Source organism: Pelophylax lessonae, assembly GCF_965119305.1.
Source record: "Pelophylax lessonae genome assembly, chromosome: 3".
Taxonomy (NCBI): Eukaryota; Metazoa; Chordata; class Amphibia; order Anura; family Ranidae; genus Pelophylax; species Pelophylax lessonae.
In genome coordinates this window covers 586654003-586672741 of record NC_138770.1, presented here as the reverse complement: position 1 = coordinate 586672741, position 18739 = coordinate 586654003, and the positions used below count along the sequence as shown (strand labels likewise).

Genomic DNA, 18739 nt, shown 5'->3' with positions numbered 1-18739 from the left:
GCATTTAAAAAATAAATTTAATTATGTAATAATAAACACATCGGTGCATTCATTTTTTCACATCTCCCAGAAGCTCCGCTACAAATTTGCCATATTTTATACATGTGCTTCGGCAGCATTATCAATGTAGACCTCAGTCTCTGTTCCTCAGGATGACAAAAAGCATTCTTTGTTCCCACCCACACCAAAAAGAAACTGGGAAGTACTGGGTGCATAACATGAAGTTTGCATATTTAAAGTTACATTTTCACGTCCAGCACCATTTATTTAAAATTGGTTCCAAAATTGCACTGGATGAAAATGGCATATTTCAGTTTGTTATTGAATGCCACACAGTCCTTTCATGTGAAGTTTAAATATGGTCACATCTTCATCCACACACTTCTAAAACTTCAGTGCTGAACTGACACAGGCAACACGTGTCCCTCTGCAAACGTTGAGAAGTTAGCAGCAATCCAGACATGACGCCAGCTCCTAAGCCACATTAAAAACGATCCGCTGCTCTGCTTGCCACAGCCCGAATGTTTCCATATACTTTAGATGGTGGACTTCCTGTTGGTTATTAAAGATGCAAAGGTTAACAGTTGTCTTTCAGTAAAGTTTTATCATTTCTCTTGAAACTTTCCCATCTTTACAATGTAGAGTGATAGTAACACTTACCCAGAATGAGGTTACAAATTGCTGTTCTCGCCATCTTAATATTTTGAAACGATCCCAAGATGTGTATTTTCCTGTCCAAACAAAAATGATGAACACAATCAGCTGACTAGACTAGAGTTAAAGGCTCAATTGAATTACTAAGGCTGCATTCACATGTCAGCGTATTGATCGCGGGCAGAATCGCCGCGATTCCGCCCGCGATCCGGAAATCATTGCAAATCGCAGGACGCCTGTGCGTTGCCCGTGATTTGCAATAGCACCCCAAACGCTGAGCGATGTTGCCGCGATTTCCGCCTGCCGAATCGCGGTAACATCGCACAAAAAAAAAAAATTGCGGGACGCATTACGCTCCAAAGAAGCTCTTGTACTTTTTTGGGCGTAATGCGTCCCGCGATTTTTTTTTGCGCGATGTTACCACAATTCGGCAGGCGGAAATCGCGGCAACATCGCACAGCGTTTGGGGTGCTATTGCAAATCACGGGCAACGAACAGGCGTCCCGCGATTTGCAATGATTTCCGGATCGCGGGCGGAATTGCGGCAATTCTGCCCACGATCAATGCGCTGACATGTGAATGCAGCCTAAAGCCTATGCTTGTAGCCAAAAGTAGCATTTAAAAAAAAAAAAACCCAAAAAAACAAAAACAAAAAATATCCAAAAACACACACACTAGCACAAATCCAAAGTCACATGATTTCCAGTGTGACTTTGGTGCGATTTAGGTCCATTGAGTCTAAAGTTTGGTCAAAGTAGTGCAGGCACCTTTTCAAAACCACTGCGACTAAGTCGCACAAATCTGAACAGGTGCCATTGAAAAGAATGGCTGCAACTTGTCATGTGAAGTTGAATGGAGTCTAAAATAGAATCTCAGTTAGGTGTCCTTTAAAGGCCAACTCCATCCTATGGGCCATGTTGTACCACCGTTTTTTCCCTGCAAATATATGTGCATTTATTTTTATGTAAAAGATGGACTTAACCTTTAAAGTTTATGTTACCCCAACATTTTATATTCCTGATGTGTGTGTTGTACCATGATACCAGTTCTCTTTGTATGGCTTCCTTTGTATGAAATACCTGCTAATCCTGCCAGTCTTCCCTGCTTTCCAATTTCAAACTGACCATACTAGACACAGAAGCCCATTCATCTCAGTGTGGTCAGTTTTCAAAAGGGTTGCTATGATACTTCCTTCCTTTGCCCCCTCCCTCACTATCCTCTGGGACAGAACACTGATTACATCATCCTACATTGGTTAGACGGATGGTAATATGTAAAGCAATAAAGCCCCGAATTGCCAGAATACTGATTCTTACTTTCCAAGTTTGAGTGCTGATGTGCACAGGGAGTCTAGGAGACTAACAGTAAGAGACTCATGTACACATGCTGGTTACCATATACATTAGGTTTGGGTACACACTTATGTCTATTAAAGGGGGAAGTACAGCCAAAGCTCATTTGGCTGTACTACTTCTGTGGATCTCAGGAGTACAGATCGTTCTGCACTCCTGTGACCCGTTTTCAGCAGAGAGCGGGATGACTTCACAGAGCTCATCCAGGCTCAGGAAAGATTGCGAACACATGGTCAGGACCCCCACACATGCCTGGACCAGCACCCGGATCTGCCTCTCCGCAAACAGATAAGAGCCTAAGCCAGCCGCTCCTGTCCCCTCCACAGCCCAGCACTCCAGTTAGCGAGAGGTGGGAGGGGCAAAGCTGGCAGCAGTGACTGACAGTCACCAGCTCCCATTTGTATGAAGTTGCGCACAGCAGTATGAAACATTGCAAACATGCAGTGCCATCCAGTGTGTTGCTGACTGCACACCACACCAGCATTGTGGTTTTTATCAGGACACACAGTAAACATTTGTTTTTCTAGGTGCCCTAGCAGTGACCTGCATTTATCCAGTGCTAAAAAACACAGGTGTGCATCAGCCCTTCCTTAGTGATTTGTGGAAAGAATTATATGATGCTATATACTTGCCTGAAAGACTACTTTTTAAAATGCCTTGCTGGGAATCTAAAGAGAAAGGAAAATGCTTCCTTTCTTGTAGAGTACCGTTGTAGGCTCACTCCTGATGACAGGTGATCAAACTGGCTAGACTTTAAAAAAAAAAAAAAAGAAAGAATCTATTTTTTTAACATTTTAGGCCAATTTGTTTTCTGCTACATATTTTGGTAACAAAAAAAAAAAAATCGCAATAAGCATATTTTGATTGGTTTGCGCAAAAGTTATCACGTCTACTAACTACGGGAAAGATTTATGCAATTTTTTATTGTTTTTATTGTTATTGTTTAGTAATGGCGGCGATCTGCAATTTTTTTGCGGGACTGCGACATTGCGGCGGACAGATCGGACCCCTGACATTTGACACTTTTGGGGGGTTCCATTGACATTACTACAGTAATCAGTGCTAAAAATATGCACCGTTACTGTAATAATGCCATTGGCAGGGAAGGGGTTAATACTGTTGGTGATCGAGGGGTTAAATGCAAGCCTAGGGGAGTGATTCTAACGGGGGGGGGGGGGGGGGGGGCTGGTTGGGCTTGTGAGATGATCATAGAGACATGCGATCCTATATAGCAGGATCACATGGTCTCTGATTATCCCAGTGAGGACGGACGGCTGTGTTTACATCAGTTGACCGTCCTCTGTCAGCGGGGAGAGATCGCCAGTGTCAGGTGGCAACCGAGCCGCCTGACACGCACACTGGCTTTCCGGCTCACTAGCGGGGGCAGGGCAGCGCCGCCGGCAGCGCACGCTCGTCCCCCAGCCTCCCAGAGCGAGCGCCGTACATGTACGGCGATTTACCTGTGGGAGCCAGCCTGCTGCAGTACATCTGCGGCGGCTGGTCGGAAAGCGGTTAACTGGCAATTGCATGACCCAAAAAAATTTCTTTTCCCCCCACACAAAGAGCTTTCTTTTGGTGGTATTTGATCACCACTAGGTCTTTTTTTTTCCGCTAAAAACAAAAAAAAAAAATTGTGCTTTCTGCTATAAAACAAATCCAATAAAAAAAATAGGCCAATATGTATTCTGCTACATCGTTTTGGTAAAAACAAATCCCAAAAAGCTAATGATTGGTTTGTGCAAAAGTTATAGCATCTACAAACTGGGATATTTTAATTATCTTTACTAGTAATGGCGGCGATCAGCGATTTACAGCAGAACTGCGATATTGCAGCGGATAATCGGGACACTAACTTTTTGGGGACCAGTGACACTAATACAGTGATCAGTGCTAAAATTATGTGTGGTCACTGTACTAATGACACTGGCTGGGAAGGGGTTAAACATCTTGGGCGATCATAGGGTTAACTGTGTGCCTAACCAGTGTTTTCTCACTGTGGGGGGAGGGGCTTTTTCTACGGGACGGCATAGATCTAGGTTTTTGCTTTGCAGGAGCACAGAATGCATGCCTTTCTTACTAAAGGATATGCCATATCGCCGTCCTGGCTCTCTGCTTAATGATCGGCGGGTGCCGAGTCTGCAGTACCCGCAGATTAGCTCCTGCTGTGTCCAATCACAGCAGGGCGGGGGGTGCCCCAGACCCTGAAGGGTCCGATCACATACTTGGTATAATTATATGTGGACGGTCGTAAAGTGGCTAAATACATTCAGATATATTACACAAGAAAGAGCAAGCAAGTCCCATGTGGGTGAAATTTTTCCCATAATCTTGCTGCTATGGGCAACAACTTCACGTATCTTCTAGTTGTAGGTCACACAGCTCAATAATATTCCCTACTCTAAAGAGGTGATTTAAAAAAATTAAATAAATGAAAACCTATTCTATCTCGAAGTACGTTCTATATGGACCCCCTAGCACTAGATGGAAGAAATATTCTGCAGCCCAGCTAGCCCCTCACCTGCTTCAGATGCTGGGTAGATGTGCATTTACCAAAAGAAACACGTAAGCAGGAGATTATAGCTGCCAATGAAAAAGATTTATGTGGAAAACTAAAAGAATCATGTGGAAAAGTCAGGTCGGTCCAAGGCTTCCTACATGTTTCTGAAAGCTCTCCACACCATTTATGGTCATGGGAATGCTTCCTGCAAGGGATGATTTTCAATCTTCATCAACACGGAACAAGAACAAAAGTTTCTGTACTGACAGCTCTGTGCCTGCGGAAACAGTTACAATGAACTGCCACAAACACCTGATTTTTACAGCACATTTACATGACGATATGCCATGGAACCCAGATACCTGCTGAATGATTCAGGAATCCAAGTGAAAAGCAGACGCTGTCATATTTAAGAATCTGCTCACACTTGTGCGATGCAGGAAAGTGCACAAAATTGCGCACATTCCTGCAATGCACAGCCCTTTTGCAGATGCACAGAAGTGCTATTAACTCTTCTAGGCACCCCATGCATCTTGCTAACGCACATGTCTGGTGTGCCTGGCAAAACAAATAGTAAGGTGCCATGCATGTTGGAGCGATGTCATTTTTAAAAAGGGTCAGGCACTTCTTGAACACACCTCTCGTGCGTTGGGCAGCCCACTGAAATTAATGCCCTAAACATGACAGAAATGTGCCAACATACGCAAGCTCCATTGCACCTGCATAGGTCTGAACAGAGCCTTACAGCCTAACTGAGCAAAAACTGATAAAGTTTATGAAGCAGCTGAATAGTATACGTCCTAAAGTGATTATTCCTAATTTTTTATTTAAATAATAAACATGGTATACTTACCTGATCTGCGCACTGGTATTGCACAAAGTGGCCCCAAACCTCCTCTTCTGGGTCCCCTGCAAGTGTTCGACGACTCTCCTGTGTGCCCCCATAGCAAGCAGCTTGTTATGGGGGCACACCTGCGGGCTCACTCCCAAACTGGGCTGTGAGAGCATCCACAGACACATAGGACTCAGCCTTGCCTGACACATGCAGGAAACGCAATAAGGTTAAAAAAAAAACGTCTTGCCTTTAGAACCACTAACTCGAATGACAAATGCAGATTTGACTTGACCTGAACAGGTAGAGAGGCTAATGGGGCTAAAATTGGGCTCTGGCCACCAGTCATATGACCAGAGGTGGGCGTAGTTGAGTGCCATATGCAGACAGAGCTGGCCAATAACTGCAATTAAGGCTATCTCTGGTGGCTAAATATGTAATTATTGCAGAAGCAGCTTAGTTGAGCGTTACGTATACAGATGCCCAACAACACAAAATGGGGCTCCCTCTGGCAACCAGTCACATGACCAACACAGAGGTGACTGTTGAGTGCCATTGGCAGGCAGTGCTGGCCAAAAATGGATTATTACACTACCTCTGGTGGCTAATCACATGGCCAATGCAGTGGTAGCTTGGTTGAGTTATAAGCAGACAGATAGCCAATACCAGGAATCTGAGTTCCTTCGGACATCTAGTCCAATGACCAACGCAGAGGCAGTTTAGTTGAGTAACATTCTTGCTAACTGGCCAGCTATGCCTGAGCAATGACCTTGGCAAAGCCCAAGTAACCAGTGCCTGCCTCAGCACTGCTAGGTTGACTGCTAGAAGAAGCCCAAATTCAATTTATTAAAGAAACAGGTTCTCAAATTTACAAACCCTTTCACTGACTAATTACAGCAAATCGTGTATGATTATACTCCTTAGTCTGACATGGCAGTTTAAAAACCAATAAAATGAAAAGGCTTGCAGTTCATAGAGTAAACCCAATTTGTTCAAAGAAGAGGTTAAAGGGCAGCTAATTTTATGCAGGAAATGTATATATACGTACGAGTCAGCAAGAACGATCCTGGTTTTCGTTACATTCTCAATGGTGAACTTTGTTTTTCCTCCTTTTCCAGCTATTCTGCCAATTGCACGAGAAAGATGGTCTCCTTTTAAAGGTTTAACTGGAATGGGAAGAAAGCAGGTTGTAACAAAACCTGGAATGCCAACAAGATAAACGGCAGCACCCATCTTCTAAAAGATGAAATAATGATTAACGTGGTTATATTGCAGCCTTTCCATCATAGGTTCAAACCCAACCAGAATTCTGGCAGAAAAGTGTAAGTGTGCTCATCATATGTTTGGATGGGTTACTTCCAAAAAATTTCAAGTATAACTAAAGGCAAAAGATTAATTTTTATTTTTTGAGAAGGATTAGAACACCAGTCAGGTTTTTTTTTTTTTTTCCCCCTTTCATGTCTGTGCCCTTTAAGAAGATTCCCCCTCTCTGTCCGTTTTGCGGTTATCATGAGTGAAAGAAAATCCCAAATTTTCAGTTGTCACCACAACACGAACAGAAGTCCTCCAATCAGGACACTAGTTCTGGTCACCCTGGTGATAACAAGGGATTTCCTCTCACTTGCTGTTTTGGCTATGGGACAGCAGTGATAGGAAATCTTAATGGAAAACAGATTTGGAGAGAAAAAACAAAAAACAGGGGGTTATAACCATCCCTTACTCTGTCAAACTGAATAAACAAAAAAAAGGTTCCGCTTTTAGTTCTACTTTAAGATACACTGGGCCCATCTCTAAGAGCCTCTAGAAGTTGTATGACTGTGCTACATCATAACACAATATATGATTTGTAGCTACTGTGCAATTATGGCAAAGAAATTATCCGCAGCTTACCATCTGTGACTTCAAATGTTTCTAAAAAGAGGTCATCTAATCGAACCAAAGCTAAGGCATCCTAAAAAGGGGGAAAAAAAATAGCAATTAATTCACTTCAGCATGGCTGTGTTCATTAACATGCCCTCACTGATCGATGTAGTTGCAAGCATTGTGGAGCAATTCATTCTTAAAGTTCAGTGTTGAGGAATTGAAGTCATTCACATTGTTCTCTCACCAGCTCTGTCCCCCAGCACATCTGCTCTGTTTTTACATAAGAGATTAGAAGGCTGCCGAGTCACAACAATGAGAGGGGAGCAGAGAACTGAACTGCTGAGAGAAGAATGGAAAACCTTCAGTGCTTCGGCTTTGAAATTTTAGGATGAAGTTCTTCACAATGCCTGCAGATACTAAGGCTGGTGAAGGTTGCTAAGCTTGCTAAGAATACATACATATTTCAATGTCCATAGCTTGGCCATGGGTTCACCTAAAGAAGCATTCCACAGTTCATGTCTGTGAACCACATTCCGATGAGGTACTAGCCTCAACGCAGCAAACTGAGAACTGGCTTTTGCTGTTTACTGCACACAAAGCCGACACACTGCAATATTACATAAAATCAGGATCATGCTGTCCATCATTAAATTAAAGGGGGTTTCACAACAAAGTAAAGTCGATCTTAGGTTTGTACCAGTAACTATTTGGTGCATGCTAAACATACAACCAAATGACCAAATCTATTCAGCTTGGCTTTGAATATTCTACACACAGGCCACCCCAGTGACAAGGTCAGAATGAGTGTAGCTTCTGTTAAATCAGTCTAGGTTCACACTGGGGGGAAACCGGCGCGCTGCGATTGCGTAGCAGCCCATTCATTTGAATAAGCTGCAGTACCTGTGGAAAACATGGGAAAGCAGGCCCTGACCCTTTTTTAATAACGCGGCCGAACGGGTGCTGTGGCACCCTGCTGTTTTGTGTATCTGGAAATGACCCACACATGTGAACAATAAACTTCTTAGGCATTACATTTCCCAATGGAAAAACAAGCTATAAATGGTGCAGTTTTGCCTGGAAATTACTTTATAATAAAAAACATTTTTTGACTTGCTGATAGGTGCAGATAACCAGAGATTCCTGCACAGATCTGCAGCATCTCTAAAGTGGTATTAAAGCCAAAAGCAAAGTATATTGCACCTAACCTAATTTTAGATGCAATGGCTGCATGGTTTTTTTTTTTTCCAGGCTCGGTTTCTTTTATTTTCACCTGGTAATCTGGACAGTTTTTTGTTTTTTTTTTGTTTTTCAACAGAATGAGCTGTCCTGCAGATTTAGCATTAAGAGTGGACACAAACCATTTAACACTGACAGTGATGCTTACAATGATCAGCTTTTATGTAAAACTATTGTCTCAAAAGGAAAAATGGGACTTTTGACTTACCAAAAAATCTATTTCTCTGATGTTCATTGACAGACAACTTCAGATCTTCATGGCTGTTGGGTTATACTTCCCCATACAGGAGGAAGACACTAGGCAGAAAAGGTCTGGCTACGCCCATGGGCAGTCCCAGGGGGTAAACTCCCTCCCTCTGCTATAGGCACTCAGTTTAGTTACAAGCAGTGTCAGAAGAGTTACAACTCCAGAGGGGTGGGTGCTGTGTCCATAAATGGACATCAGAGAAATGGATTTTACGGTAAGTCAAAAATCCCATTTTCACTTTCTTTCATTGACGGACACAGCTTCAGATCTTCATAACCGTTGGGACGTCCCAAAGCAGTGTTAAACATGAGAGGTGGTAACAGCAAAAAAATTTCCAAGGCTAAACAGTACCCAACCAGGCAACAGGAGCTCAACTAAAACTAGAGCCTACCTGAAAAAAAAAAAATAAAATAAATACACCTTCAAAGAGGATCAGGTCCTCTAAACAGCAACCTGCAAAACCTTGCGGCCAAAAGAAGCATCCACAGATGCCAACACATCCACTTTATAAAACTTTGTGAAAGTGTGCACTGACAACCAGGTGGCCGCCTTGCAAACCTGCGTCACTGAAGCCTGATGACGGAAGGCCCAGGAGGCACTAAGCGCCCTAGTAGAGTGCACCCTAACAGGGAAAGGAGGAACCTGATAGGCCTGACCTGTTAGGCCTGAATCACTGTCTGATACATCTGGAAATGGTCGCAGAGGAAGAGGACAACCCTTTCCGATGCCCATTTGTGAGCACAAACAGGGAGTCTGACTTCCTGAAAGACTCCGTAGCTGCCAGGTACACCCTAATTGCCAGACCACGTCCAAAGCATGCAAGGCGATTTCCTTCAAATGTTTAGGCCTGGGAAACAGGGAAGGCAACACAATTTCTTAATTCAAATTAAAATCACAGACAACCCTTGGAAGGAACGATAGGGGCGAAGAACCACCTTCTCTTTGTGAATCACCAGGTTAAGGTGGACAGGATAATGCTGCCAGTTCCGACCTCCTGCACGCAGAGGTGAGAGCAACCAAAAAGGCCACCTTCTGGGACAGCGTAAGCAGGGGAATCTCCCAAAGATTCTCAAAGGGAGGCTTCTGGAGGGCCAAAAGCACCAAATTGAGGTCCCAAGGCGGCAACGGAGACCACACTGAAGGAACCAAATGTCGGACACCCTGAAGAAAGTTACGCACCAGGGAGTGTGTGGCCAAAGGTTGTTGGAAGAAGACCGCCAAAGCCGACACCTGGCCCTTGATGGTACCGACTCAGAAACTTCTATCCTTCAGCACTTGGCATTTAACAGCCAAGCTGTCAAAGCCAGCGACTGTAAAGCAGGATAAAAAATATCGGCCCTTGGGACAGCAGATCCTCCCTGAGAGGAAGCTTCCAAGGAATGTGGGCGAGCAGCCTCACATGATCGGCGTGCCACGCCCGGCGAAGCCAGTCCAGAGCTACTAAGATACCCAGAATCCCTTCTGCCTCGATCCTGCGTAGAAGTCTTGGCAGAAGCTTGAGTTGGAGGGAAGGCAAAAATCAGAGGATACTGATCCCCCACAGGGCCACGAGCCACGAAGGTAGACACCATCAGACCCAGCACCCGAATGCATGTCCGAAGGGATGGCCATCTGTTGGACAGCAGGAGACAAATTGCAGCCTGCAATTTCTGGAGTTTGTCCAGAGGAAGGAGCACTTTGGCTAAGGCTGAGTCCAGAGTCAGGCCCAGATAGTCCAGCTTTGTGGACAGATCTAAGACAGACTTCTGAAAATTTAGAATCCTGCAGAGTTCATATTGTGAGCTCCAGGTTTTCCACCAGAGCAGAAGGAGATCGTCTAAGTAGCCCAGTACCACGATCCCCCGTTGGCACAGCAAAGCTAGCACTGGAGCTAACACTTTTGTGGAGACGAGGAGGAGCAGAGGCGAGACCAAAGAGTAACGCCACAAACTGGTAATGCTCCTCTCCCACAGCAAAACGGAGGAAGCGCTGGTGACTGGCACATATTGGAATGTGAAGGTAAGCATCCTTGATGTCGATCGAGGGGAGGAAATCCCCTGTGTGGAATGCCACCACTGTGCGAATGGACTCCATTCTGAACTTCTGCACCCCCAAAAAAGCAATTCAGCACCTTGAGGTCCAGGATTGGACACACTTTGCCTTCTTCCCTGGGAACTGTAAATGGGTTTGAGTAAAAACTAGGGCTGAAACTAATCGATAACTGATTATGAAAATGGTTTTCAACTATTTTCTCAATCGATTAGTCAGTCGATTAGTTGTCCTGCATACAGAATGCATTATTTGTTTACATATCAGAAAATACATTGCAACGCACATACAGCTCAGTACACCATCCATACATGTCAGTAGATGGCAGAGAATTTGCGAATGTGTGAGAAGCAATGCCTCATGGGAAATGTAGTCCTGGCAAGAGAAGGAACCAAGTGATTCTAAAAGGCAGACTTTTTTTTAACCTTGCTATATATACAGAAACTCTATACTATGCTGCTTCCTATAGGGCACTTTGAAGGCAGGAGGAGCCAGAGGTGCCCTGGGGGGAGGGCAGAATAGGAGAATCAGTGCTGCTCTGTGCAAAACCATTACACAGAGCGGGTAAGTGTGACAAGTTTGTTGTAAAAAGGCATTACAATTAAATTTCAAGTAAAAGTTTACTAGTATTGTGCATTATATTTAAAATAATGTATTCATGAAAAAAGTCTCAGCTTTTGGTACTACTTTAATATAAAAGCTTCATGTCTGACTCCCAGTTAAAATATCTTGCATATCCGACTTCTGGGCATTTATATGCATGAATATGAAATGAAAATTAAGAATATTTGCATGAATATTTGTACATTCACTGAATGGACGAGGGTTTGAAAATTCCACTTGCTTTTAGCATTCAATTTTAAATGGCTAACTTCTGAGCAAAAACCTCATATTCGTTTGATAGAGAAGTTTCCTATTCTGCTTCTTCTAATTTTCCTGTCACTGTGGTTGACAACGAACACCAAATGGATCCCACTAATGGTTAGAAAATCTGATGAATGTTCTTAATTTTCTAAAAAAAAAAAAAAATTTAGTTTTTGTATGGCCAGCATAAGTGACAGCAGGCGCAGGAAACTTTAATCAAGCTACCTGCCTATGACAAGGGAGTGTCATGAATAGTAGAATAATCCGGAGTGAAAATTTGCAAAACAGAGTTTTAGGTCTTTTCAAACTTTAAAAATTTTGATCTCTGGAGTCCGATATATACCACATTTAAACCTCTAATAATACATATCTGTCTCAGAGTGGATTAAATATCCAACTATAAAGCTGGATATTTATATTTACCACTACATATAGATATTCAATAATAACTAAAATATACACCAAATTTTTTTTTTTATTTGAGGTTTTTATCTGCTTAGTCAATTAATCGAAACAATAATTGACCAACTAAATCGATTATGAAAATAGTCATTAGTTGCAACCCTAGTAAAAACCCTGAAAACGTTCCAAAGTTGGAACCGGGTTTATCACCCACTGATGTAACAGGTCTTGTACTGCCCCAAACAGACCCTGTAAGCGTTCCCAGGACAGGTGCAAGTCGAAGGAAAGAACCTTGCCAGGGGACAAGAGCGAAACTCAGTCTTGTAGCCGGACCAAATTACTTTGTGGACCCACTTGTCTTGCACCAGGGAAGTCCATGGTTCCAGGAACCAGAGAAGACGTTCCCACCCACATCCCCCACCCCCGATACTGTTGAGGGAGCACCTTTATGCTGAAGGAGCCTTGTCCGTGGGTCTGGAGAAACCCGCTCTCGGCTTGCCAGTCCAGGTCAGTTTGGATCCTCCAGAGGCGGCCCTGAAAATCTTTGAGCCCCTGTCAGTTGACCCTGAGGGACGAAAAAACGTATGAGCCGAAAAAGGTAGCCCACGTCTACGACTAAGTTCCTTCACCTTAGTAGCCTGTGGAAGAAAGGTACTCTTCTGCCCCCCCCACATGAGAACTTTTGTGTCATCCAGGGTAGCTCCAAACAGGCGATCTCCCTGAAAGGGAAGGTCAGTCAAGGCCTTTGAGCCAAAAGACACGCCGAAGGACTACTGCCAAAACAGAGCCGAGCCTCTAAAGAGGGGGCTCCCATCACCAAAGTCGCCGCCCACAGGGCTCCACTGTCATGGGCACCGTTATTTTTAATGGCAAACCACCGTAAAATGGCTGCCGGACTACACACACAGCCACCGTGTAAATAAACAAGCTACAACAAAATGGCAGGGCCCTGCTCCACCCAAACAGCCCCAACATATGTGGAGGAAGATAGGATGGGGAACAGATGACAAAAAGGGGGGGGTGCCTGACGGAAAGGTGGGGAACCCTGGGGTCCGACCATCCCAAGCAGGGGCCCATGTCAACCCAAAACCCTACAGGGGAGAGGGGGGCAGCTACTTACCATACCAAGAACCAGGTGGGCACCACTCTAGAAAGAACCCCTTTCCATTGAAATGGGAGGGCTGTCAGTTAGGAGGAGCACTGTGACTCGGGCTGAGACCCGGTCGTATGCGACCTCGGGAGGCTTTTACCTAGCAGGCCAGCCCCCATCCAGTGGGTCTATGTCATGGCCGACCTAGCACTGAGCTGAGGTCTGGGAGCGCTTGGGGCCAGACTGGGGTGACCACTGGATCTAGATTATCCAGCCTTTCGCCCAGTCCGTCAGTTGATTGCAAATCGCACAGGAAAAATCTAGAAAAAAAATTTCTATCTAAAAAGAAGAAATTGCCAGGCCCAAAGATCATAGCAAGAAACTAGGTCCCTACTCCTGACTAGGCAGAGAGGGGGAGTATACCCCCTGGGACTGCCCATGGGCATAGCCAGACTTATTTTCTGCCTATTGTCCTATTCCTGTACGGGGCAGTATAACCTAACGGTTATGCAAAACTGAAGCTGTATCCTTCAAACAAGAGATAAATAACTGTTTGCTGTAACTGCTTATAAAGTGTTAGCTGGAGTTTGGCTTCAGTTAGTGTATCTAAATCTGCTCGTACATTTAGCACTCCCCGACCTCCAGACTGACAAATGCAGCCACCACATCTAAGCATTGGCAGCTGCAATACATTACATTTAGTTTTGGCATTAACACCCCTTTACTTACTTCCTGCACACCCAAATGCCAGACACTGTCGTGGTAAAGCTTTCTGGCCCCTTTCAGTTGGAAAGACAGATGCACCGCTCAGAACAGTGGAGCTGTTGAGTGAGTGGGCGACTGAATCGAGAAAACGGGTGCTCAGGCTCAGATGTCCTCTCACCCAAAAATTAGATAACCAAACGAACAATAGAGCCGACAACTCTGAAAATCTTTGCAAATGCTTTATTACATGACAGTGAGGTGCTGTGACCAAGACTTCCTGTCGAAACACGTTAGCCCCTGCTTTTACTCACAGTTATGTAATAAAACATTCACAAGGATTTTCGGAGTTGCCGCCTCTATCATTTGTTTGGTTTCCCTCCCCTTTCCGCAAGTTCCTATAGCCTAGCAAGGCAGCCTACCACAGTGATTTATTTGGATCATAGGGGAATAGGCAAGCCCCAACAGGTGTTGGAGCTTTGTCTGTTCAGATTAGCCTGACATTCAGGCATGCAGAAGGCAATTCAAATATGCTGCAGGTATGTGCAACTGCAGGTACCTGCATGGTATACCAGCTTTATTTAAAGTAACAGTCATTTAAGCACAAACAATGGCATAGCATCCAAGACAAACTTTAACCACTTCCCGCAAACTGATTTACTTTTACATTGGGTTAAAGAATGGTTGTACCGGGTGATGACTCTAGCTGCAGACGTTTAGAGCCAGCGGTTGGCTTTCTGGTGATAACCACCGATGCAGCTCAGCAGCCGCTCAGCCGTTATCACAAAGAATGGGAGGGGACGCCCCCCCCCCCATCTCGCCACCTTCCGCTGTTCCGCCTGGGTCTACCGTGCCACCAGGAGACCAGAGCGACCAGCCAGCACCTCTGCCGGCTGGAGTCCCGAACGTTTCGGCTTCGATCAGGTCTCTGATGCAGTAACCCGGAAGCGACGTCACTTCCGGTGTGCTTGGCTGACAATTAAAAAAAAAATTACCGTATTTAAAAATGAGGAGTTTGGCGCTTTGCACTTAAAAAGTTTTATAAGACTTAAAAGTATTCAAAGGCGGGATTTGGGGTTTTTTAGACACACCCCCCCCCCCCCCAGATCACTCCATAAAGAGTACCGGTCACTGCCTATTACTGTCACAAGGGATGTCTACATTCCTTTGACTGCAATATAAGTGATAAGATTTTTTTTAAATAGGACAAAAAAAAATGTAAAGCTTCCCCCGCCCCGGCATGCTCGCACACCAAAGAAAACGCAATTCAAGCCCTCAAATGTAAACAATGTTCAAATCACACATGCGAGGTATCGCCACAATAGTCAGAGCGAGAGCAATAATTTTAGCAAAAGACATCCTCTAACTCTATACTGGTAAATGTTAACATTTTTTTAAAACGTCGCCTATGAAGATTTTTAAGTATTGCAGTTTGTCACCATTCCACGAGGGTGCGCAATTTTAAACCGTAACATGTTGGGTATCCATTTACTCTGCGGGATATCATCTTTAGCAATATACAAAAAAATTGGACTTTACGTTTTTTTTTTTTTTTTTTAGTTCAGTTATGTGTATTTATTGTTTTCAAACAAACTGCGTTTGAAACATTGCTGCGCAAATACCGTGTGACATAGAATATTACAATGACCGCCATTGTATTCTCCAGAGTCTTTGCTAAATATATAAATGTTTGGTGGTTCTAAGTAATTTTCTAGAAAAATAAATACTGATTTTAACTTGTAAGCAACACGTGTCAGAAATAGGCTTGGTCCTTATGTGGTTAAAGGGATTGTAAAGTCAAAAGGTTTTTTTCATCTTAATGCATTCTTTGCATTAAGATAAAAAAACCTTCTGGGTGCAGAAGCCCCCCCCCCCCCTAACACTTACCTGAGGTCCCTCTCTGTCCACAAGGGACTTCGCCGTCAGATTCTCACTCCTGATTGGCAGAGATTGGTGCCATTGGCTGCTGATGCTGTCAATCAAACTCAGCTAGCCAATCAGGAGAGAGGGGAGGGGGCAGAGGCTCTATGTCTGACTGGATACAGGGAGCTGTGAATAAGCTTGGGTGCCCCCATAGCAAGCTGCTTGCTGTGGGGGCACTGTACAGGAGGGAGGGGCCAGGAGCACAGAGGAGGGACCCGAGAAGAGGAGGCTCCGGGGTGCTCTGTGCAAATCCACTGCAACAGAGCAGGTAAGTATAACAGGTTTGTTATTTTTAGGAGAAAAAAAAAAAACCACAAGACTTTGCGATCACTTTAATCACAACCCCAATGCTCATCAGGGCTTTTTGATTTCTTTACATAGGAATGTTTCTGGCTTCAACAGTCCAGTTACTGACTCAGAACACGTTTACAGCAACTGAAGTCAGAGCTCCTGATCTATACATTTGTAGCAGTGACTACCTCAGAAACCCTGAACCTTAATAGCCAGGACAGTAGCATTTTCCACAGATCATCAGCAACCAACACCTGTATTTCTGGTGTCTTTACACCCATTGTAGAGGATTTCTTATCTAATCTACACAGTATAGGACACAGAAGCACCTGCAGTCTCCAGTAACAATACACAAGAGAACCTACCTCTACCTGGAAGCCCAGGATAAACGCTCTGACAAAATCTGCAGCTTTAGTGAGTGCACCCACATCTGTTGTTTCTTTACAAGTCTGCAAAACAAGGAAGATTTCATTTATTAAAATCAATTAAACAGGAGACATCTGAATCTGCCCTAGACATGGTCCGTGAACCCACATATTGTATAAGCTCTGCCAGTACCAATTTGGTGACGTTCCCAGAAAATAACTACAATGAACAAAGGCAGCATTTACACTGATCACAAAGAAGTGTAGGAAGAGGAAAAAATAAGCTGGAATTTTCAGTACTCAGAGGAATTCAATATCGTGCGATAATAAACTGTAAAGTCAGGCATAGTGTATAATTATTAACCCAGCCAAAATTGTCTTTATTTGGTCATGGATAGAGAAGGGGAGTGTTAGAACCTCTGTTGGGCTTTTATTGCTGTCTGGATGCCCACACCGAGGAAATTTCCTCTCATGTGCAAAAGTCTCCCCAGAGGCTCCTCCAAGATTCCTACCTTTGAAGTGCTGAATGAGGTGACTTAGGGTATACCCCTAAACTTTCGTAAAAGAAATAGCCCAAAAATTTGTGATTAAGTCATATACATAAGCAGCACGTTATGTAGCAAAAGGCTTAACAAATAAACAAGAAAGTGATAATGACTGCGCTTCCAGTGAGCAATGATATCTTAAATATATTACAATTAAAAATGTACAAAATTGTGAAGAGAGAAACAAAGTACTCAAAAGTCCCAGTTATTGCAAGCGACACCATCCCAAATGTGTTCGATCTCCTCCAAGACCATCCAAAGCAAGAAATCTCCCGTGAACTCGTGGGTCCCTTCTCCACCAACATTCACATGCACAAAGCACTCACCAGATGGTTTTGACACCCATTACAGGTAGTCAAACTCAGCATGAATGGTATTCCATAAACATCCTGAAGAGCCTGTCGGTATGGATATAGATGCTCGGGGGAGGGGGGGGGGGGGGGGTACGATATTAAGTGAAAAAAAAAATAAGCCTCTCATAGCGTAATATGGCCAAACAATTTATTGAATTAAAATTACACTTACGACAGATGAATGTTCTCAAGCGTTTTAAAAGCAGGGGACGCCGCACTGTGCTTAAAAAATTGGAATTGGGTGTCACGTCTTAGTCCCACCCTACGCGTTTCATCAGCATGCGTTTGATGTGATCAGGGGTCACGTGATTGTGCACGTCACATCACATTATTTATATACACAACCACTTTACAATGCTCAAATCGGATTCAATCCTTCTGGACCAAATTGACTTTATCACATATAAACTAGCTACATAAACTTCCCACATATGGCTTTAATGTACCTCAATAAATTTAATTTTTTTTTTAAAAAAAACTGAAAAGTTAAAAGGTTTTTAATAAATAAAAAAGGGGTTGAAACTAGCTTGAAGACCTCTAGTGGTTGAAATGTGGTACTATACCCAAATCATTACCATCTAGTTGTATAACTGCATGTGACCACGACGGATAACAATCCAACGTAAAGTCACTAGTGGATTATATGCTAAAACCAGATCGATGCCATCTAGTGGTTATTACACAATTACAAAAAACATCCCATAGGAATAAATCTAATTGGACCATTTCATACTGAGGAAATGCATTACATATTTAAACAACATACTAAAATTTAAATCAGTAATAAAAACTATTTAAATAAATGTCTATATTGATACACATAGGATACATTGTATTTAACCCAAAAATCCATTCTGTTTCATTCTAGATTGTAAGTTCTAACAAGCAGGGTCTTCTAGTTTCTCCTGTTTTGAATTGTATTGTAACTGTATTGTCTTCCCTCACATTGTAAAGCGCTGCGCAAACTGTTGGCGCTATATAAATCCTGTATAATCATTTTTCGAAACCTTTTGGGTTATACTGCCGCCTCTCCAATGTTGCTCAATCCTATCAATGCCACAAAAGACCATAAAACTGGGATCCCTGTTGTGAGGAATTCTAAAATAGTTGGAAAAGACTGTTTTGGAAAACCCTTAATTATATTATTTACATGTTCACTAATCCTAATACCTAGTTTCCTGGTAGTGCGACTGATATACTGTAATCCACATGGACAGGTAATCGGATAAGTTATATGGGTAGACTGGCATGTGATACATTTCTTTATCTTATATGTTCTTTCTGTATTACTGGACTCAAATGAAGTTAACTTCCTGGCTTAATTTTCAGCCCTACAAGCCTTACATCTTTTACAATAAAAGAATCCCGTCTGGTCTAAAAACTTCACTTTCTTCTTCGGTGGGTCAGGAATATTAGGAGGTAAACTATTTCTCAAGTAGTCAGCCCTACGATATATAAATTGTGGTTTCTCTTTCGTTCGACAGACACAGCCCCT

The 18739-nt window shown here is 43.4% G+C and overlaps 1 protein-coding gene across 1 annotated transcript in view; it reads right to left on the bottom strand.

The window, feature by feature from the left end:
- Positions 1-212: 212 nt before the first annotated feature.
- PNO1 (partner of NOB1 homolog) overlaps positions 213-18739 on the bottom strand; it is a 31399-nt gene continuing 12872 nt past the window's right edge. The window contains exons 3-7 of the mRNA XM_082252073.1: positions 16347-16430; positions 7226-7286; positions 6384-6501; positions 661-731; positions 213-552 (exon numbers count right to left, since the gene is read on the bottom strand). Of these exons, the coding sequence (XP_082108199.1) occupies positions 485-552; positions 661-731; positions 6384-6501; positions 7226-7286; positions 16347-16430 (402 nt within the window). The 3' untranslated portion in view covers positions 213-484. The remainder of the gene's footprint in view (positions 553-660; positions 732-6383; positions 6502-7225; positions 7287-16346; positions 16431-18739) is intronic.